At 39.9% G+C, this 20,734-nt stretch overlaps 2 protein-coding genes across 3 annotated transcripts in view; one reads left to right on the top strand and one right to left on the bottom strand.

Moving 5' to 3' along the window:
* Positions 1 to 9,828, bottom strand: part of si:dkey-172j4.3 (diacylglycerol kinase delta) — an 80,335-nt gene extending 70,507 nt beyond the window's left edge. Inside the window, exons 1-2 of one of the 2 annotated variants that reach the window (XM_047815878.1) lie at positions 9,673 to 9,828; positions 8,640 to 8,854 (exon numbers count right to left, since the gene is read on the bottom strand). In XM_047815878.1, the coding sequence (XP_047671834.1) occupies positions 8,640 to 8,792 (153 nt within the window). In that variant the 5' untranslated portion in view covers positions 8,793 to 8,854; positions 9,673 to 9,828. The remainder of the gene's footprint in view (positions 1 to 8,639; positions 8,855 to 9,672) is intronic. The other variant, XM_047815892.1, reaches the window with a different exon arrangement.
* The window catches only part of LOC113663171 (E3 ubiquitin-protein ligase TRIM39-like), a 537,569-nt gene that overhangs the window by 281,680 nt on the left and 235,155 nt on the right, over positions 1 to 20,734 (top strand). The window lies entirely within an intron of this gene.

Here is a 20,734-nt window from a genome sequence, read left to right as displayed (position 1 = left end):
TAATCATCACGTGTCTTGTCAAGTGTCCCGGTACAAACCGAAAGTTTTATACTTTTATCTCACAGCGATATTCCTACATCACACTTCTTATCCATTTACAGTTATGTTGGACAACATCTATAAACATCAACATCATATCTGTGTAAATTAGTTCCTGTTATCACTTACATAAACAGCTGTTCTCTCACATGCATGTGAAAGATGCGGGCCCTCTGTTCTCTTTCCCACAACAGAAAACTCCCAATCCCAGCTTTACAACTGTTACAAAGCCCTGATACTCGAGACTCATTCCAAAACCTCTTTAGAGAAAGCGTCACCATATCAAGAGTCATACAATTTTTTTCCAGTTTATGGAGATACAAGATATACGTCTCTAAGATGTTATTATGAGAAAGAAAACATATTAAAAGCAGTGTATGAATCAACATTTTGCAGTTGGCACTCACAAATTGTGGAAGATAAACGTTCACTGACTCCAGTTTGAGCTAATTCCTGTTTCTGAGTGTGCTGTGCAACTCAAAGATGACTTGAAGACAGTTCTACGCTCAGCAACGGTAAAGTAAAACGAGTGATAAGCTTCTGGTATCCTTCTCTTATTATCAGATAAGACGATCTGCAACGGCTCTGATTCGACTGCTGCTGCAAAAGAGAAATTCAATACTTACAACATGGCTATAAACCTTTGCACTTGTTTACAGGGTAGTGTGTCCTTTTGTGTAACTTAAAGGCCTGTCAGTCTCACACATTTGTGGCTCTGAGCACATCACGCAACTCACCACATGACCCCACAAAACAACGTACCAGGAAGAAGCACGGCTGTGTTGATGGTTACACACGCGTCACACACGTCACACCACCCACACTGCTTCGTCATTCGTCCTTCATCCTTAACTTATCTATACTAAAAGACGGTACTATGATACTGCGGTTAGGTAATATTCAATCCTATGTACATTCATTCCCTAGAGTGAAGCAGAATCTAAACATAACCCCATTACACAACCATCCCACTAGTAGGAGGAAATCCAATACCTTTAAGGCTTTAATAAGAGAGATGCAGTTTGCTTCCTGAGTATCAGCCAGTGTCAGTTCATCAGACCCTTGTGTATTAAAAAACAATACAAGAAAACATGCTTTTCTTGCTGCCTAGTGCGTTGCTTCCTTTGTGGTTTTTAGTAATGGATCGTATTGATGATATTAGACGGGAGGTCGTGTATCTATTAATATTTTAGCTTTAAACTCAAGGCATTCAATTTGAGCAATACATTATGACAAAAAAATGTCTACTGGATAACATAATACAAATAACTTAGAGCAAAATATTGGCAGAAAAACACAATGACAGAAAGACACAAAGACTTCTCAGACAAACTCTTCGAAGCAGACAGACATCTGCATTTACGATTTCTGTTTTTCAGGTCTGTCACGCCTGAATGGATGCTGTTGTGTTTTCTCCTGAAAAACATGCAAAGTAAAGTCCCAGGTGGATTCACACAGAATCATTTCATCTGCTGTTTCATTACTGATTATTTAAGTCATTTGCTCTTTTGTGGTCACACTGAAGACTATCAGGATTAGCAAGACTTTCTGTCGGTCTGTAACTTTAACACAAGTGAAAGTGGTTGAAGTAGAACAGCCTATGAGAAGACTAAAAGGAGTGCAGTGTAATTGTAGGAAGCAAAGAGGGACAAATAAACACAGGTACACACAGATGGGTGAAAGGTTCTGAGAGAGCTAGTGAAAATCCTTCTGTGGCGGATGCCTTTTTAATTGAATGCAACGATTTTCATTATGAAATTCTATTTCTGACAAGACTCTGAGTGAAAAGTAGCATCTTTGAAATATTTACAAGCATTTGGTTCCTCCCTTTTTTTATTTCAGTGGTGTCTCAAGCCATTACGGCTCTGGGTTGTTGATCGACAGATCAGTGTTCAAGCCTCAGCACTGCCAAGCTGCTACTGTTGGGCCCCTGAGCAAGGCCCTTAACACTCTCTAATCCCTGGGCACTGTATCATGGCTGACCCTGTGCTCTGACCCCAACACTGGGATATGTGAAGAAAGAATTTCACTGTGCTGTAATGCATATGTGACAAATACAGGCCGCATCTTCTAACGTTAGGGTGCTGTGAACTCGAGTTTGTGTGAAACCTTGTGATCCGTTTTAGACTAAATCCATCAGAGTCACCCGAACACACGCTCTAGCGGAGATTAGACATGAGGAAATGCTGACCTTTTGCACAAAGCAGTTAACAGGATCAATATCACACATTTGCTTAGATTTTAAATCATCCAGAAGCAGTGCAGAATCTTGTATACTAAACATTCAAGACAAACGAACATTTACTTCCTTGTTAAATGTGTTAAATAGTTTAAAATCTGTTTATGTGTGAGTTCTGTACTGTTACTACACAACAATACAACTGCACATCATATTCTACTGTTACTACTTGTAACATGTAAAACAAGGGCATAGAATTATAGTTGATTTCTTCTTAGTTCGGTTCATTCTTATGTTTTATTTAGTTTATGTATATGAACAGTCTAGGGCATGTAGGCTTGGTTGTATAGCTTATATACGTTGTACACTGTATACTGAATCTTGAGAAGCTGTTTATTTCCGATTTGAAATAAATAAAATATCCAGATTTTCACAACTGTACACGTGGAAATGCTGCCATCCAAAACTGCAACACACAGCGGCAAAGGTAAGGATCGAGAGAGGTAGTGAATATACTTCTTCAAATTTTTATTCTGTAATTATTTTACTGACAGGAATTTGTTAAAAGTAGCATCTTCGAAATATTTACAATTTGGTTTGTTCTTTTTTTTCTTGGTTTGTGCCCCAGCATTGCCTAGGTGCCACTGTTGGGCCCTTGAGCAAGGCCCTTAATCCTCCCTACTCCATGGGTGTTGTATCATGGCTGACTCTGTGCTCTGACCCCAACTTTGGCATATGTGAAGAAAGAATTTCACTGTGCTGTAATGAATATGTGACAAAATAAAGTGATACATGTGTAAGAGCCAACAAATGGTTTTTACAGTGATGTCATAAAAAATAAACCAACTTTTCTGGTTCCCTGAGAACCTTCCAGTAAATGATTCTTAAAAGAACCGTTTTTATAGCCTAAAGTAACATTTTCGACTACAAAGAGCCTTTTGCTCGATGGAATCTTTTCAATGATCTTAAAGGTTCTTCATAGAACCACAGAACTAGACAAAGAACCCATTATAAAACCTTTAATTAGAAGAGTGTATGAATTACACAATCATGTAAAAGTCTTTTCATGTTCATGATTTTATTCAAGACTTTAAAAGCATAACAGAAATTATATTACTGACAAGAATTTGTGAAAAGTAGCAACTTCGAAATATTTACAATTATGTTCGTCCATTTTTTCCTTGATTGAAAGATTGGGGTTCAAAACCCCAGCACTGCCAAGGTACCTGCTCCCAAACCTACTGTACTGTACTGACTTTATTTGAACAACCAGGAACACATGATCTTACTTATAGAAATGTATATGCTTTATACCACTAAGCAGTTGAGGCTTAAGTGCGATGATTAAGGGCCCAACACTCGCAGCTCAAAGGACATTGGATTCAATCTCACAACCTTCTAATCAGTAGACAGTATTCCACAACCACTGAACGTCCACCTACGGTACAACCAGCTAGAGCCATGTAGCCCAGAAGATATGTCAGAAGCAGAGAGTTCACAGCTTGGGGAAAACACAGCTCACAGTTTCATAACAGCTCTCAATTCTTGAGATCTGATAAGGGTCAAAGGTGAAAGGTCTTCTGACACGAAGGAAAGGAATGCCAGAAAGGTTCAAAGGAAAGATAGACATGCTGTCTTTAATGCAGAGTGTAGTTTGTTCTGTAATCCTCACAGTGGCTGCTCTTAGGTTGGACACAGTGCAGCTGTAGTGTAATCAATGCTTAAACACACAAAGTACAGAAGGAATTGTGTGTCTGATGAGTTAATAATAGCCCTTCAAGGTGCTATGTTAGTGAACTTGAAATGGGCGCGTCAAAACAGGAAACGTGTAAAAATAGAAGCAATGCTTTACTATAACATAATACATCGCCTGAATATAGCTTTAGTTTACATCTTTCACTGCACCTTTTAAGTGTTTGCACATTTGGATAAGAGTGTGTGCTAAAGGACTAGCAGTCAAAAGAGGTAATGTACTAAATAAAACTCCAATCTAAAACAGATTAATTTTTTTAATAAGGAAATCTACTTGAATTAGTAGACTTTGTTTTAAGGTAGAATGGTAGCTCAGTAGTTAGGATGTTGGCCTATGGCTCATGTGGTCCTGTGCTCAAATCCCACAACTGCCATACTGCTTCCCCTGAGTCCTTGAGAGCGGCCCTTAACCCTCATCTGCTCAGTTGTGTAAAATGTGAAGTATGTAAGTCAGTTAAGTCAGTCTTGGACAGGGGTGTCTGCCAAATTCTATAAATGTGAAGGGTCAAATTGCAAGAATAGAATTCTGCTAGCAGTGAAAACACATATTTAATTACTTTCTGTGGTAGCTGTATGTGTATCATGATGACATCACACAACGTAGCTTGGCCTGAAAATGTGAAAATTTGAAAATGAGGTAGCCTAAGTGTTAAGATGTTGGACAACGTATCAGAAGGTCTTGAGTTTGAATCCCAAGTTGCCACTGCTGGGCACCTGAGCAAAGCCCTTAAACCTCAATTGTATAAATTGAAATAAAAATGTAAGCCACTCTGGATAAGAGTGTCTTCTAAATGCTGTAAATGAAAATTCCAAGCTTTTCCAAATACTGTGGTAGAATCCAAGAGTAACTGTTTAATAGTAACATCTCCAAACAGAAAGTGCAAGAGATTCTTTTCTCAAGCACCAATTTATTGTGATGTTTAATGACATATGAAGATGTCAAAATGGAGGCAGCTATATACTGCAGTTAAGGCAGAGACTCGGCTCAGCTAGATACTGACAGTGTTGACGGTGGTAACAGCATGGAGCTTTGGACCCTGATCTGTCTGAGCACTGTGTACAGATGAAGAGGTGGGAAATCTGGACAGATTAAAAAACTAAAGCTCTGCTGCATTGCTCTGATTAGGCAGAGACGAATCAAGGGTTTGACACTATCATCTTTGGGCACATGGGATTGAAGGAAATGTGGAAAACTGTTAACCAATGTCTACAAACAGTCCAACATGAAAGAAACTAAAAAAGTCAACTCAACATTGCAATAAATACTGATTCCTGAACGGCACTAAAGATGATGTTAATTCTAAGGATATATATGAATGTGGATTAAGACAGATTTGTCCTTTACTGGAAAACCACTGCACTCGATGTTGTGTTTCCGAGTGCAGACAAACACAGACATGAGGCTATTGATTACCAGAGCATCACTAAAGCTACAGGAAGACGTTTCACACTGAGCTTAACCCCTGAGTTATCGTCGTTCTAAACTCTGCTTTAACCCGAAGTAAAGGAATGTTTCATACTTGTTGTTTAGAAGAAAAGGTTGCCTTTATTTTGTCACATATACATTACAGCACAGTGAACCTCTTTCTTCACAAAGCTAGAGGTTAGGGTCAGAGCACAGGGTCAGCTAGAATTCAGTACCTCTGCATTAGTGAGGGTTAAGGGCCTTGTGCCCAACAATGGCAGCTTGGCAGTGCTGAGGCTTGAACCCCAATCCTCTGATTAACAACCCAGAGCCTTAACGGCTTGAGCCACCAAAACCACCCCCACAGAAGTGGGGTCATAATCTACCTGGGATTATTAAACCCTGTTCCCACTCAGTTAGTAGCACTTTTTCTGTGTTAACTCTGCATAGTGGTGTCAAATTTTTTCAGCACGAAATAACGCGGTGTTAGAATGTTACAGCTAGATGCTTAGCAACAGACACCCAATCAGAAACTGGGAACAGCGTGTGCCTCATGTCACGTGCTTTGTACAATCACAGAAACCATGTGTGTTGTGTAAACAGCAGATGCAGCGTTTGAGGGTAAGGTTTTCAAAATAATATCAAATTTTCTTACATTTGTGCATCTCAAAAGGCATAAAACCACCAATGAGGATTTACGCTTCAACATTTTTTTCTCACTGAAGCAAAAGCACGAGACAAGCTGTTACTTAAAGTGGCCATCTGCTGTATTTATCCAATCATGACTGTTGAATGTGCAAATTAACCCATATTTGGGGAATGTACAGTTTGAACCGTCAGATTATTATTCCACAGAGATATATGTTAACCCCTGGTATGAAAGCAGCATGAAACAAGATTTAAGGATTTAATTTACAGTGTTTTCCACTGACCTTGGGAAACTAGTTCAGATGTGAAAGCTGTCCCAAAAGTAGTGGAAATTAATCTTGTTCTGCAAACTTGCAAACTTGTTCTGATTTATTTAGTTTAAAAACTTTCTTATGGTTTGTGAAGAACTTTTGAGCACACACTAGATCACACACACAACACTGTCACCAAAATGGGAGCCGATGTTGGGAGAGATGTCTCTCTGTGTGTTTACTAAGACATGGCGATCATTCAGAGGATGTTTTTTTAAAACAAGCTTAAAAAGTGCAAAAAAGTCCCTGTTTATGGAGACATTTGGGACAGAGTGTGTAATGATAAAACCGCTTGAAAGCTTCATCTCCAGCATGATCGTTGCTTGCGAACAAAACCATTTCCCTCATTACCGTGAGGCTAATTAACACAGTTTGCACACCCGGCTTCATATCTGATATCATGGGCTGCTTAATTGCTCATCTAATGACTGTCAGACAAACACTGACCTGCAGTGATAATGACATACAGTAGCACACAGACACGAGCTGCTTTCAGCAGGCCACGTATTGATATGTGCATCTTCTGGATCAATATGTATCATATTGCCATCTTAACAACGCTAGCTCTCATCTGTCTGTGGATCATGTTCCATTCGGGGAAGAATAAGCTTAACATTGAAAGGAAATTCATCTTACGCAAGATAGTGTTGAGTGTCTGCTCTCAAAGCTGGACTCATTTTGTATAAAATAAACGTGCAAGTCATCATATGCATGAAAAAAGAGATGGATGCATTTTGTACAAAAAAGCCTGACATTTTAGAGTTATGCTCACAATTTAAGCTTTCTTGACTCACACACACAGTAAACACTATAGGTGTTATTTTTATCCTGACTGGGGCTTTTGCTTTAATTTTTCCTGCTTGCATGGTTTTAAAATGATGTCGGGGTTTATTCGACTGAAGGTAAAGATGAACTCGTACGAAGCACAGAACGGAGAATAAAATCACTTTTATAAATCTGACCTACAACTACACCCGCTAAGCAACTAGCTGTTATGTTCGACTCAACAATACGATTTACTTATAGAAATGACCCAATACTGTGCTTTTCTATCTTTTGTATATACAGTATTAGGTAGTGATGGATGATGCAGACCTGTTGTTCTACCACAGAAATGTATCATTTGTATATTTAAATGCCCTCTGATTCACCTCTCAAAGCTGTGCGGATATACAGTAGATAAATAAAGCAAATCAGTTCAAAACACATGCTTTTACACTAACTTAAATAATGATCTTATGCTAAAATCACTGTTATCAGAGAATATGTTAAAATACTCATTTATACCACACACAGCCTCTGGTTTTAATGAGCTGCTCTCTGGTTGTGCTCAAACAAGGTTATACAGTACACAAGCACAGAGGAACTCATTTGTGCTAAATGCATTTCACAACAATAATAAAAAAAAAGTGAAGTTAAGATAACACACCACTAGTGAGAAGTAAATCATTTCTGTCACGTGCTTGTCTCTCATTGGTTATTTTTTAAACACTTATTAAAATCGACAGTATATGTAATACCTGTATGTATTTCCTCTGTGGAAAACAATGACTAAAACTTGCTAAAACTTACACTTTCACATTTCCTAGTTTGTATTTGTAATTGTTGTTTAGACCAGACTGTTGAACTAATCCATGGCTTTGTGTTTTCTAACGTGTGATGTGTTTTGTTTGGTTAAGGGTTGTGTTGTATTTGATTTAAGGCCATGATTGTTGTATTTTAAGGTGTAGTGTTTTTTGAGTCATTTTTTATATTGTGATGATATTTGTTGACTGTTTGTGGCTTGCGAGAAGAAGCAACAATATTACACAGATTAACAAAAAAAAGTTTGATTGGTTGTTTCCTCGCTTATTTATTTTGCACCTCAGGGCTTCCACACAAAGAACTGTAAAATGTGATGTTTTTAATTGTTGAAAATTATCCTGCATTATCCTGCTGCACTGAATTATGGGTTTCTATTCTTTTCCCCTCTCCAACACACCACACCACCTCTCTGTCTTTCTCTCTCTTTGTCTCTCTCTCTCAGTCTGTCTGTCTCTCTCTTTCTGTCTCTCTCTCTCCCTCTGTCTGTCTGTCTCTCTCTTTCTGTCTCTCTTTCTGTCTCTCTCTCTCTCTGTCTGTCTGTCTGTATCTCTCTCGCTCTCTCTCTCTCTCTGTCTCTCTTTCTCTCTCTCTCTGTCTGTCTGTCTGTCTCTCTCTCGCTCTCTCTCTGTCTGTCTGTCTCTCTCTCGCTCTCTCGCTCTCTCTCTCTGTCTGTCTGTCTGTCTGTCTGTCCTGTCAGTAAAAAGAGGACATAGTGACCTACCTTGGCCCTGATCTGGCCTGAGGTGGACACTTTGCGGATGAGTTTGTGTGAGCTCTCCTCCGGCTCTCCGTCGCTATCTGATGACTCGTCCCCCGCGTCGGTGCGCTCTGGCTCGCGCACGTACAGTGTGTTCGGGTTGAGTTTCGCCGCCATGGACGCACACGGACAGAGAGGACGCGGCTCTTCACTCTCTACCTCCTGCACCGCCTTGTCCTCTGCTCTGCAAAACAAACAAAAGCACGATTAACTATCGGCAAGGCAAAATAAATATCTGCATAGATAACTACCTGTATTAAAGATGCTGCTAAAACAGTACAGCGCCTCAGGGAGCGGTCTCACGTGTCGTTCACGTGTCGGTTCCTTTCTATTGTGTGTGTTGTGTTGGACTGCTTTTAGTTTTGGTTAGAAGAACACACAAGACAGTAGTGCATCTGTTAAAAGCAACAGGCGTCCACAAGCGCGCGCTGTATTGGTCCATGAACGCAATGACAGCCATGAATGGTGATCACGGTATAGACGTTGGTGCGTTATTTGACGCTCATAATAGCACATTACAGTGGATATGAACACACAATCGCCCGTCCTCTCTGCTGTGTTATTACACATTATTCCATTGTAACTACCTGTTCATGTTTTCTCTGGGTTTTATAAGCACATGGCACATGATGCGATCGCGCATTCAGCACAACACAGCCGACTGACATACAAACAAACACAGTGTCCTTTGCATGTACATGCTCCAGCGTTATTTTCTAAAGCATCTCTCTGACTCAGCAGCAGATTTTGCGTCTCCCGGCGGCGCACAGTCGGTATCATACGCGCGCTCGCGCACTATGTTAGACGTGTCAAAGCACCAATGTGAACGACGTGCACTGTAGAAACGGATTACACGTATTCGCGCGTACACTGACACTGTCTGGCTGCCGGTCTTTGTAAAGGCTTCAGGCTTCTTCCTGATTAAAGCAATCCCGCGGTAAAGCAGCGGGTCATTCACGGTTCCGCATGAGAGATGGTAGTAGAGGTTCAGGTTTACCTTCGCGTTCAGCTTCCCTGCGCCGTGTCTCGCGCTCAGCGCTCTGTTGTGCCGTTTGCTTGTGAGGCTCCGCGCGGCCGCACTGTTGGACAATGTGAAAATCTCCGACAAACAGGCGCGCGGGCGCGTACGCATAGCCTCGGATCGGATTTGAAACTAATGGGAGGGGTAGAGAGAGAGAGAGAGAGAGAGAGAGAGAGAGAGAGAGAGAGAGAGAGAGAGAGAGCATAATTTCCTTCTTTTTTTATTACTGCAATTTTATTTCTATTTCAATGCGCATGCAGTTTAATTATTAAGACATTCGTTAACCCACGTGTTTGCATGTCAAAAAATAGTACCACTATTATTCACATCACCTGCTTCACCAAAATACTCTCCAAGTACATTCTAGCGCTCCATGCTACAGTGAAATTGACATCATAAATGTACTTTAAATTACTTTAGAAATGACTCCACTCTGACTTTAGCAGGGGTGAAAAATGGACACAAAACAAATGTGGAAAAAAAAAAAAAAAATTTTGCACAACAATGAAAGCCACATAGAGAAGTTTTAGAGGAGCAACTTCCCTATTAAAGCTTTTAACCACAATAAAAGATTGTCTAGTAGATTAAAAAAAAAAGAATGTCTTAGGTGCACTGAGCGGGGATTTGTCACACCTGCTTTAAACTGAGAACAGAATCGTGTTGGTTCAAAATAGCATGGTCAAAAAACAGCCCTTATATAAAAAACAACAACTGCAATTTATTGTTCCACCACATGTTCATCTAAATCTCAACAAAAGTCCATGAAGCAGCATAGAGCATGAATTGTACAAAAATCCAGCAGATATAATATACACAGCTACATGCCTCAATGACATGAGGTCTGATATTAAATAAGCAAAAGAAATGAATCAACATCATGTGAAGTCTATAATAATAAAATAACATATGACATACACAGTAGCCTAAAAAGCTCCAGCGTTAGTCAGGTTAGTCAAATCTGCTACTTAGTATAGTGTTGGATTCTGAGCATGTCCAGAAAATACCAGGAAATGGAGTAGTAGGAATTGAATTTTGATGAGATATCAGTCTATAATAGGGCACCAGACACACAAAAGTTAACGCAAAGGAGATATTAGACAACAGTTTATTACTGACATGTTTTTGGGAGGCTGGAGGAGAACATGTGAAACTCTGCACAGGGTTGAAACCAGGACTTTGGAGCGTTGAGGTGGTAACACTAGCTGTTGCACAACTGTAACACACAGTACACAGTAAAACCGTAAATGGGCGTAGTGGTAGCTCAGTGGGAAAGGTGTTAGAATTCTAATTAGAAGTCAGTTGAAATCCCAGCACCACCAAGCTGTTCCTGCTGGGCCCTTGAGCAAGACCCTTAACTCTCAACTTCTCAGTTGTATAAATGAGATAAATGATAGTTGCCATGAATAAGGGCATCTACCAAATGCCATAAATGTAAATATCAATATGCTAGAGCACTTGTACTTGGATAAAACCACACAGCACTGGTGCAATATAATTCACCTGATTCGCTGGGTTTTATGACATATATTTACTCAGATGTGTAAAAAATGGGGGAATGGCCAGAAAGGGAATTACCTGGAAATTACCTCAATGCTTTTGATGTTTCCAATAAAACTGGACTCAAAAAGGGACATCATTCCGTTTCTGGACTTTACCCATGGTATGATCACAGACCACTTGTTTTTTACACCATTACTTCTTTAGAATGCAGAACCCAGCTGATTTATGGGTTATGGCATTAAAATGTTTATTTGTCACTGCGATGGCAAATGATTTGTTTGGATGAAATAGAGGAAAAAGCAGAACTGAAGTGAAACAACAGAAAAAGGAAAGCAAAAGGGAATTTTGCTGAAGTCATCATAACCACATCATGCCTCATAATACAGGTCTACATGTGATTATTATGTAAGTGGCTGAGAAAGAACAGACAAACAAATACATGTACTACATTCTCTCAGTGTCCACTTTAATAGGAACACAACTACGACCTTCATGTGGTCAGCCAATCATGTTCAGGACATGCAGTCATCTGCAGTCATGGTCAAGAGGTAAAGAACATCAGTTGATGTTCACATCAAAAATCAAAGCGTTTCATCTCAGACCTTTGTGAATCTAATTTGTACCAGAAGGCTGGTTACAGTATTTCCTGACCTCCTGGGATTTTCACACACAAGAGTCCCTAAAGTTGACAAAAAACCCTACTTAGAGGTGACACTGTGTTGAGAATCAAGGCCAGAGGAAAATAACCAGATTGGTTCAATCTGCCAGGAAGTATATGGTGACTCATATTATCACTCTATACAACTGTGGTGAGCAGAAAGCATCTCAGCATGCATGAAACATCAAAACTTTAGGTGGATGGGTTACAACAGCAGAAGACCACATTGAATCTGAGATCATCATGGGCACAGACTCAGACAAACTGGATGGAAGAAAATATAAATGGTGAGTCTGTGGCCATGATATCTTCAGGTTAATGTTTTTGGTTGACAGGAGTTCAACCTAATGTGGTCTTCTACTGTTGTAACCCATCCACTTCAAGGTCTGCTGACTCTCCTCTGTTCTCTCTCATCAAGGTTTTTTACGCTGTAGACCCTCTACACACAGGATGTATTTTGTTTCTTACACCAATGTGTAAATTTATTAATGGAGATAATTTATGTAGAGGATGTGGTAGCTTAGTGGTAGGTGTTGGTCTAATGATCAGAAAGTCAAATCAAGTTCAAATTCCAGGGCCACCGAATCCCAGGGTCACCAAGATGCCACTCCTGGGCCCCCTAGCAAGGCCCTTAGTTCTCAATTGCTCAGCTATATAAATGAGACAAATGTATGCCGCTTTGGATGAGGGGGTCTGCCAAATGCCTTAAATGTAGTTGACTGTATGGACAGCAAGCCTCAAGAGTTTTTTAGCCATAAATTAAAAAGTGAAGTGGCCTGGGGCCGCTCTGTATTCACAAGACTCAAATCAAGTAGCTCACAAAAGAGCCATAAACAAACCATACTGAAAACATTTCTAGTGGTGGTCTGAGTGTGGTTCACTTGTGGCTCGGAGTTTGTTTGTTGTGTTCAACACTTGGACTATATTAGAATACTAATACTCTGTGAAAACAACACCTGATTATGAAGTCTCTACTAAAGATTTAAATGTTAAACAGGGCAGGTCATAACTTAGATATAGATCCCACTCAAATATCCTGTATTTTACATCTTGAATTAACATTAATACAGAAGCAGGAATATTAATTCATGATAGCGGCTTGTGGCTTCAGCATCAGACAACAGACAGTCCAGTTACTAAGTTACTTCACCACTACAAGACCAAGCCAGTGTTGTCGAAGTTGTGAAGGCTGTACAGTGTGAAAACATACTGTATTATTGACTGTGAGACTATTTATGCATGGTAAATAGTATGCATGTCATATCCATGCATGTGCACGCTAACCTCTAGTTTGATTTCCATGTTTATCTACATGCTTGAGCTGGATCATTGACAGCAGCTTGTTCAGAACTTAATACGTTATTTTGTTTACACAAGGTTTCTATGCTATATTATTTACATATTGTTTGGTTAAGGATTTAGCTTTGTCAATCATTAATTTAATTTGTAGAAGGTTTGCATAGCATTGATTGTTAAAGTGTTATGCCAGAGAGATAGTTAGCTAACTGTTAGCTAATTAATAGTTATAGTAGCTAATAATAATATAAATATAATAGTTAGATAAGATATCTTTATATAATTTATTATGTTTGTTTATTCGGCCATGTTGCAGTCATGTTTGGTGTAAGCAGTAACGAACCCTTGATGGCCTGCATTATTATAATCAAAATGTCCACTCAACTATGCTGGAAATACTGTGATTTTTTCAATCACTTGTACAAACTCTAACTCTGAATTGCTTGTTTCTAAGTGATATTATGGATAATTTTGGATTTGTTTACAGCACACAACATTGCAGCTGGTTTTTTAGAAGTCAGATGCTTCGGAAACATTATATTGTGCAGTTGTGCTTCCTTAAGCCGGTGTCGCCCTTTGTCATGCCATGGGTTTGCAGAACAAATTCAGCAGCACAGAATGAACTCCCACTGAGTTAAATGGAAGCTGTTTAACTGTGCAGAACTAAATTGAGCCCAGTAGGTGTTAATTTAGCCCTGGCAAGTTCACCTGCCTTTCCCAAGGCCTTTTTATTACAAGCAAGTGAACAGATGCAGTATTTCTTCTATTTTCCTGCAGCTCTGCTGTTGTTCTTTCTCCTCTCCTCTCTTCTTCCTCCGACGCACTAACTGCAGATGGCTGGAGGCATCTAATGCTCTACAGCACACCACCACCACCACCACCACCACTACCCCACCCACCAAATGCTATAAAAAAAAAAAGCACAAGTCGATCAGGTCTTTTTCTGCTGACCTGGGAGCATTATGTATGTTTTCTCTCCCTTTGGTTCTAGTAGCAATAGGTCACGAATCTGCATTTGGATCGGTGCTGAAGCACATCTATTCTCTGAACTCTGAGTGTTGTAGCCTTCCCTGGTGCTGCAATCTAAAAAAAAAAAAGATTCACCTTACGTTTTAGATTCTCACTGTCTCCACATTTTATTTTAGAGGCTTTTAAGCTCACTTTGAATGCTTTTCCTCATTTTCAATGCAAGAACTTAGCTGAAGCTGCAACTCATCCGGGTGCATTAAGGACTGCCAGACAGGGTCCGCATTAATAACCTCAATGGGCTTTTACCATCCAAATGATCTTTCACAATATTCGCTTTGTGACATTAAGTGGTTATTATTCCACTCTGCCAGAAGAGAGCAAAAATTGCAACGAATAGCTGTGTGCCTCTATGGTCAATGTGCTTTAATTGAATGTGCACCAAGAGCTGAAATATTGACTGCTGAGCTAACAGATCTATATTTAATATGGCATTTATTTACCGATTACTCTCACTTACCTGGAATCTGGCACCCAAAACACACACACACACACACACACACACACACACACACACACACACACACACACACACACACACACACACACACACACACACACACACAGCTTTAGTAGCCTTGTGAGGACATTCCATTAACATCATTTTTAATCCAGCCATTTAATGCTGTGCTACATCTAACTTTAAACACAATCTTAATCTCAGTAACAACAATTATTTGTGTTGTTTTCCAGTTCTGAAACACATGCTGCAGTTTTTCTTAACCCGGACCCGCTGAATGGCTGTACAAGGATCTAAACTGTCTTCGTTTAGTCTATCTAGACTGTCAGATATTCATGTCCTTGTAGGGACATTTACTAACCACTGAGATATAAAAACATACCACACACACCCTCATATGTAGATAAAGGGCTCAGTAAGGCAGGCCAGTAAGTTAGTGGTTCTCGGTTCCACTCTTGGCGTAATGAGAATGTGAAACAGGTGTCAATAAAATGTGTGTGAAATAAAAAATAAATAAAATCAAGCCCTAAAAATGGGCTCACTGTTCTTCTTAGTGTGTGACTCATTTCTCAGTTGTATAATACCACCTGTGGCTGGTGAGGCATGGAGGGATTTTCAGCCTCCTCACTTTCTATCCGCAGGGATCAGTAGAAGCGTGCAGCTCTCTGCTGCCACCCAGTGGTCATGCTACCTTTACTTTGACTTATTAGTTCAAATTGCCCGATTAGCCCCAAGCAAGTTGGGAACGATTTTGCACACGGATGAAAGTGATGAATAGTCACTCTGCTGTCCGGCTGCGCGGGCGTGCAGCATCACTCGGTGGTGACGTCATCGCCGGTATCACCCTTCAGCCCACGCTGCTGCTGATGCTGGTCGTGCACGCGCGCATGCAGAGGCACTGAGCTGGAATATAACAGAACTGCAGAGTTAGGATTTTATTATTTTCTCCTGCAGCCAAAAAAGAGAGAATCAATTCCCAAAAAGGCCTAATAATATGATAGTTAGTTGAATCAATGAGTTGCTTCCCAGTGGGATAGCCAAATCTGGACAAGAGCACACTAAGTGGTGACAGACACAGTCCAATAATGTACAGGGCAAAGCTGCATTCACAGAATACTGATAGAACAGAGTCTGAATGCATTATTCAGAATGGACACACAAATCTGTTCCAAACAGTTTCAAATACAGATACAGAATAGGAAAGATTTTTAAAAGGCTGAATTGTTCACAACAGTAGACTAGAGCGGTGCACTAGGACCAGGATCCCACTGAGACACACATACAGAGATCTGTAAATGGGAGGTTTTTACTTTCATGTGCACATGACCAAGAGGTCAGATATGAAGCTTACAGAACAAAAATGTTCGTTAACACGGACGTGTTGTGCTGCAGTCATGCATTTACCGTGTTCAATCATCCTTAGGAACTGCCTGGTCAGGGTTGTGAGGCTTAAAGTAAGCTATATGTTTGTTAATATTTTTTTAAAAAATGTTGTCATAGATTCAAAATAGAAACTCTCAAGTGGGGCATGCAAAAAACATTGAGATTGCCTCTTTAAATCTTACTAATTCCATAGTCACAGATATGGCATACTCTCTCGATCCCCTTTCCATCAGAGTGACACTAGTCAGTCATCAGTACATGTGAGCTCATGTATGGAGAAGGCCCAATGACTAAGCGAGTAGCCCTGTGAGCTAGAGGTCTTCACGGGTCCACTTAGATCCGAAAACCGGGCGGGTTCGGGTCTAAAAGTTTCACGTGTGCCTCGGACACGGGTCGTGTATAATAATAGCGTCATCGGGTCTCGGGTAATTTAAAATGAATGTGTTTTTACCGAACAAACCCGAGAAGACCCAAACTACTTTATCTCGTGTGCATCGACTCGAGTCCTTTTCCAACCTCTCCGCTGTTTGCAAGACCATTTGCGACATGTGGCTGGTGACGTAGCTGGTGGTGAGCTTATTTTCGTTGAAACAGACCTGTCAATCAATTTTGAATCCACGCTGTAGCGGGTATTTTAGTGTAGATTCAACGGATCGGGTCGGACTCGGGTCTAATTTTTACGGGTTTGTCTTGGGTCGGGTCTTTTTAAAAAAATAATAAATTATGCACGTCGGGTTCGGGTAAAAAGTAATTCGGGTCATTTCGGATCGGGTACATTTCTTTAGACCCGAGAAGACCTCTACTGTGAGCAACACTCAAAAAACACAGTTGGCTGGTTTCACACATAGTCTTCACCCTGCCCAGTTGGTATCTGTCATATGTCATTTCATATGAAGAGCTGCTGTGTGGTTGGGATAAGGCAAGAGATCAAATATAGAAGATAATGGGGAATATCGTCACGTGACGTCACGTGACGTGACCAGAATACTCGTGGGGCAGTTCCCCTCATTGTGCTGAGTGATTTGATATGTCACATGTCCTTGTTGTGCAAATTTTTTATTTTCACGTAATGTCACGTGACGTGACCAGAATACCCGTGTGGCAGTGCCCCTCATTGTGCTGAGTATTTTGATGTCACATGTCCATGTTGTGCAAATTTTTAATTTCGCTTGTTTTTGGGGCGGGGTTACATGTGGCATCACGTGGTGTCGAGTGACGTCACCAGAATACCCGGTGGGGTGCCAATACTTTTGGCAAAAAGTGGCTACTGCGGGTTTGGACATTTCATGTCAATACTGCAGTCATTATGGGATTCTACTTATTATACTGCAGTACATGCAATTCTTAATGTGTGTGTGAGAGCTTAGAGGACTTTAAGGAATTCCCTATTCAAGTCTATGGGATGTTCGATCGTCGACTACCGGAAAACTGAAAATTCCGTTGGAACTCCGAAATAAAAACTTTGTCCGGAGTAAGGTCCTAAAGAACCTGTCCGAGTTCGGTGTAAATCGTTCGAAAACTTGCCAAGTTATAAACCTCAAAAGTTTATAATAGAAGTCTATGGGGAAAAAAGCCACTTTGAGCTTCCGTACCAGGAATGCCGGAATTCTGATCGCTTAGAAAAATAGGAGCAACAAACTTCAGACCAGGGTCTACGACATATCCGAATGGTGCATGTGGCTCGAACGCCCTAGGCCGCATTTTTAAAAATAAATTTTTGGCTAATAATAATAATAATAATAATAATAATAATAATAATAATAATAATAATAATAATAACTAGATTTGTAAAGTTCCTTGCGACAAACATTGTTGTTGGCTTTGATGGTGCAAGTATTCGCAAAGGCCGGTGCTTTTTGGAGGCGAGTGGACAGAAAGATTGTGACAGCTACTGGACCGCAAGGGTGCCAATACTTTTGGAGGCAAGCAGACATGAACACATGACGTGATCCGAATACCGTGAGGCAGTTCCCTCATTGTGCTGAGTGTTTTGATATGTCACATGTCCATGTTGTGCAAATTTTTAATTTTCACTTGACGTCACGTGACGTGACCAGAATACCCATGGGGCAGTTCCCCTCAATGTGCTGCTTGTTTTGATATGTCACATGTCCATGTTGTAATAATAATAAGCTTATAACGGAAATCAGAATGTTGGCTTCTACAAAGCCAACATAATTAAGAAGCAGCCCCATGCACTTTCCTTTTTATATCTCATTTTGACCTTTAGTGATGTACTGTAGCTGAGGCTAAGCAATCAGAAAACACACACCTGTAGACCATCTTTATGTTTGTGATTATGACTTATACCCACTACTTTCCCACTTTAGAGCTGTTTTCAAAGTGCCAGAAATCCCGAAAGATGACACTGTAATGGGATTTTCTTTTAGGAAATCAAATTTCACAAAGGACAAATTTGTTGAGAAAAATTCTCTAAGCAGTGGAAAACCTCAGTAAGTTGAACAGAAATATATAGTACAATAACATTTGTGCCATGTCTCTGTCTACCCTTTCTCTAACTCCCAGAATCCTCAGCTAGACCATGGCAATGACTCATATGTTTCCTGTGTTGATTATGAAATCATTGCTTGACCTTCCATTGTCCATCCATGTCTCCAGAATCCATGTTATTCAAGTATCATATAATATAGAGAGCCCTGAGATTGGGTCCAGAGTCCCTGTTTAATACAATGAATATGCTGAGGTCTTCTACACAGACCATTTGACTGTTCAGTAAACATACTCTCCAGCACCCCACCAGTGCTGGAATAAAAAATCTGTGGAGGAGTATCCGTTAGGATTATGTGCTTCCATCTACTTTGGCTAGGTTCTTCTCAGTCCATATATTCATTACAAAGGACTAAATCAGGTCACTCTCATGTTCCATCATTTGGTACTGTCAGTCAACTGAAATCCAAAACAGCTTTGTAATACTCAAAAAAAAGAAAATCTGTGAATTCTTTATGATTTGGTCAGTGCCTCCAGGCAATCATAAAATCCATTCATGACCTCTTTACCTATATTAAGAACATTCATCCATGGAAGTCCACGTTAGTCATATCAAGTGGATGTAAAGTTCTAAGTGAAAACTGAGATATGTAAATTCATGCCCATGTGGTTCTCACGTCCAAGGCTAGTGACTTCACTGGGTGACTAGTCCCCACAAGCATCACACCTCACTACTCACCCCTACCATTCACAACTTTTGCCAACTTTATAGCTAGTTCATCCTTTGACTTGGGTCTGTTGCAAGCCCCTGACATCCTTGATAAAAAGGATACCATGGAAAAAGGAGCTCATCTGATAGACACAAGGGGATGAGGCCTTTTTCATTGTTTCAAGAGTAGTTCCTCACTGCCATAGCTTTGAGACCTGCATTTCTCTTTGTTGTGACAGGTGACACTTTCGGATTTCAGTCCCATGCTTCACAGGACGTTTCACACACTGACTTGATTGACTGTCTCCACATGCCAGAAACTGGCCACAAAAATGCAAAAATCTCCAGAGTGATTTTTAGGGGTTTCTGTTGAATTATGTCTTCTAATATCTCGAACCCCTAGAAAACTTAGCAAACCACATTATAACCAATAATGTCATAACTCCTGAGCAGTCCCGCTATTCTTTTCCCTGATAGTCTCCTCTACTGATAATACATACTAAATTACAGTTTGTTGAAACTGCTGAAGAAGATCTTAATTGATGGTATAAAGACTAAAGATTATTCAGGTGTTCATCATAACATTGTGATCATTGTGATCATTGTGATGATGTTGTCATTGAGTAATATAAGTTATAAGAGCTACTATAACATATCCAGTAACAACAATGAATCTATTAAGAAGCGTGTGTAGTTATGAAAATGACAAATGTAGATCCTGACTGATCAAATGGCTCCTGGGACTTTATCCCAGTATAATATAAGGCTGCCATATTACCAAATCCAACATACAGTATATAGTTTATATACTGCAAGTAACAAATAAAGTCCATGATTTGGAACCATAAATATATAGATTAGTACTATATGGATACTGCATTTTATCAAAGTTAATATCATAAATATTTTACAATTGTTTGCTTATTATGTCAAAACAATTAGTTGTATAAACAGGCACTTTTCACCCACAATCTACAATCAGATGATGATATGCAGTAGAATTATTCTGCTATTGAGATGCTGGTTACCATGAGAACATGCTTGCTGAGACACTCAGCCGTTGAATGACTAGTGATTCATTTTGAAGCCATGGGGACATTTTGGAAAACACTAGGGAGGCCTATGAAAAGCATGTAAACAGGCTTTCATGGACTTATATGAGATCAAATGACACAGGCCAGTTCTCTCTCTTCCTTTCCATCCCCCTCCTCAAATCTCCCCAACCTCTTCCCACCCTTCTGTATTAGCAGCATGTTTTGAGGTTTTAGGTGTTCCTGGTTACCAACAAGCTGCCCTTTAACTAAGGCTTCAGCCTTACTTGTTGTTGAGATACATGCAAATCTAAAACCAACATTTAACTAAACTACAGATCCTGCAGTACAGATATGTAGTAGAGGCTTTGTACAGAAAAGCTGTCTTTTTTTTTTTTTTTACCACATTAAAAAACTTGGAAATAAAGTTAAAAATAAAAAAAAGTTATATATTTCTGAAAGTTAGACCATTTTTAAAACAAAGTAAGTAAATGTATGATCTTGAATATTCATATCATTTTAGCTTT

The sequence above is a fragment of the Tachysurus fulvidraco genome, chromosome 1 (assembly GCF_022655615.1).
Source record: "Tachysurus fulvidraco isolate hzauxx_2018 chromosome 1, HZAU_PFXX_2.0, whole genome shotgun sequence".
Lineage (NCBI taxonomy): Eukaryota > Metazoa > Chordata > Actinopteri > Siluriformes > Bagridae > Tachysurus > Tachysurus fulvidraco.
The sequence above is the reverse complement of the archived record's forward strand: the minus strand, read 5'-3'. Positions and strand labels throughout refer to the sequence as shown.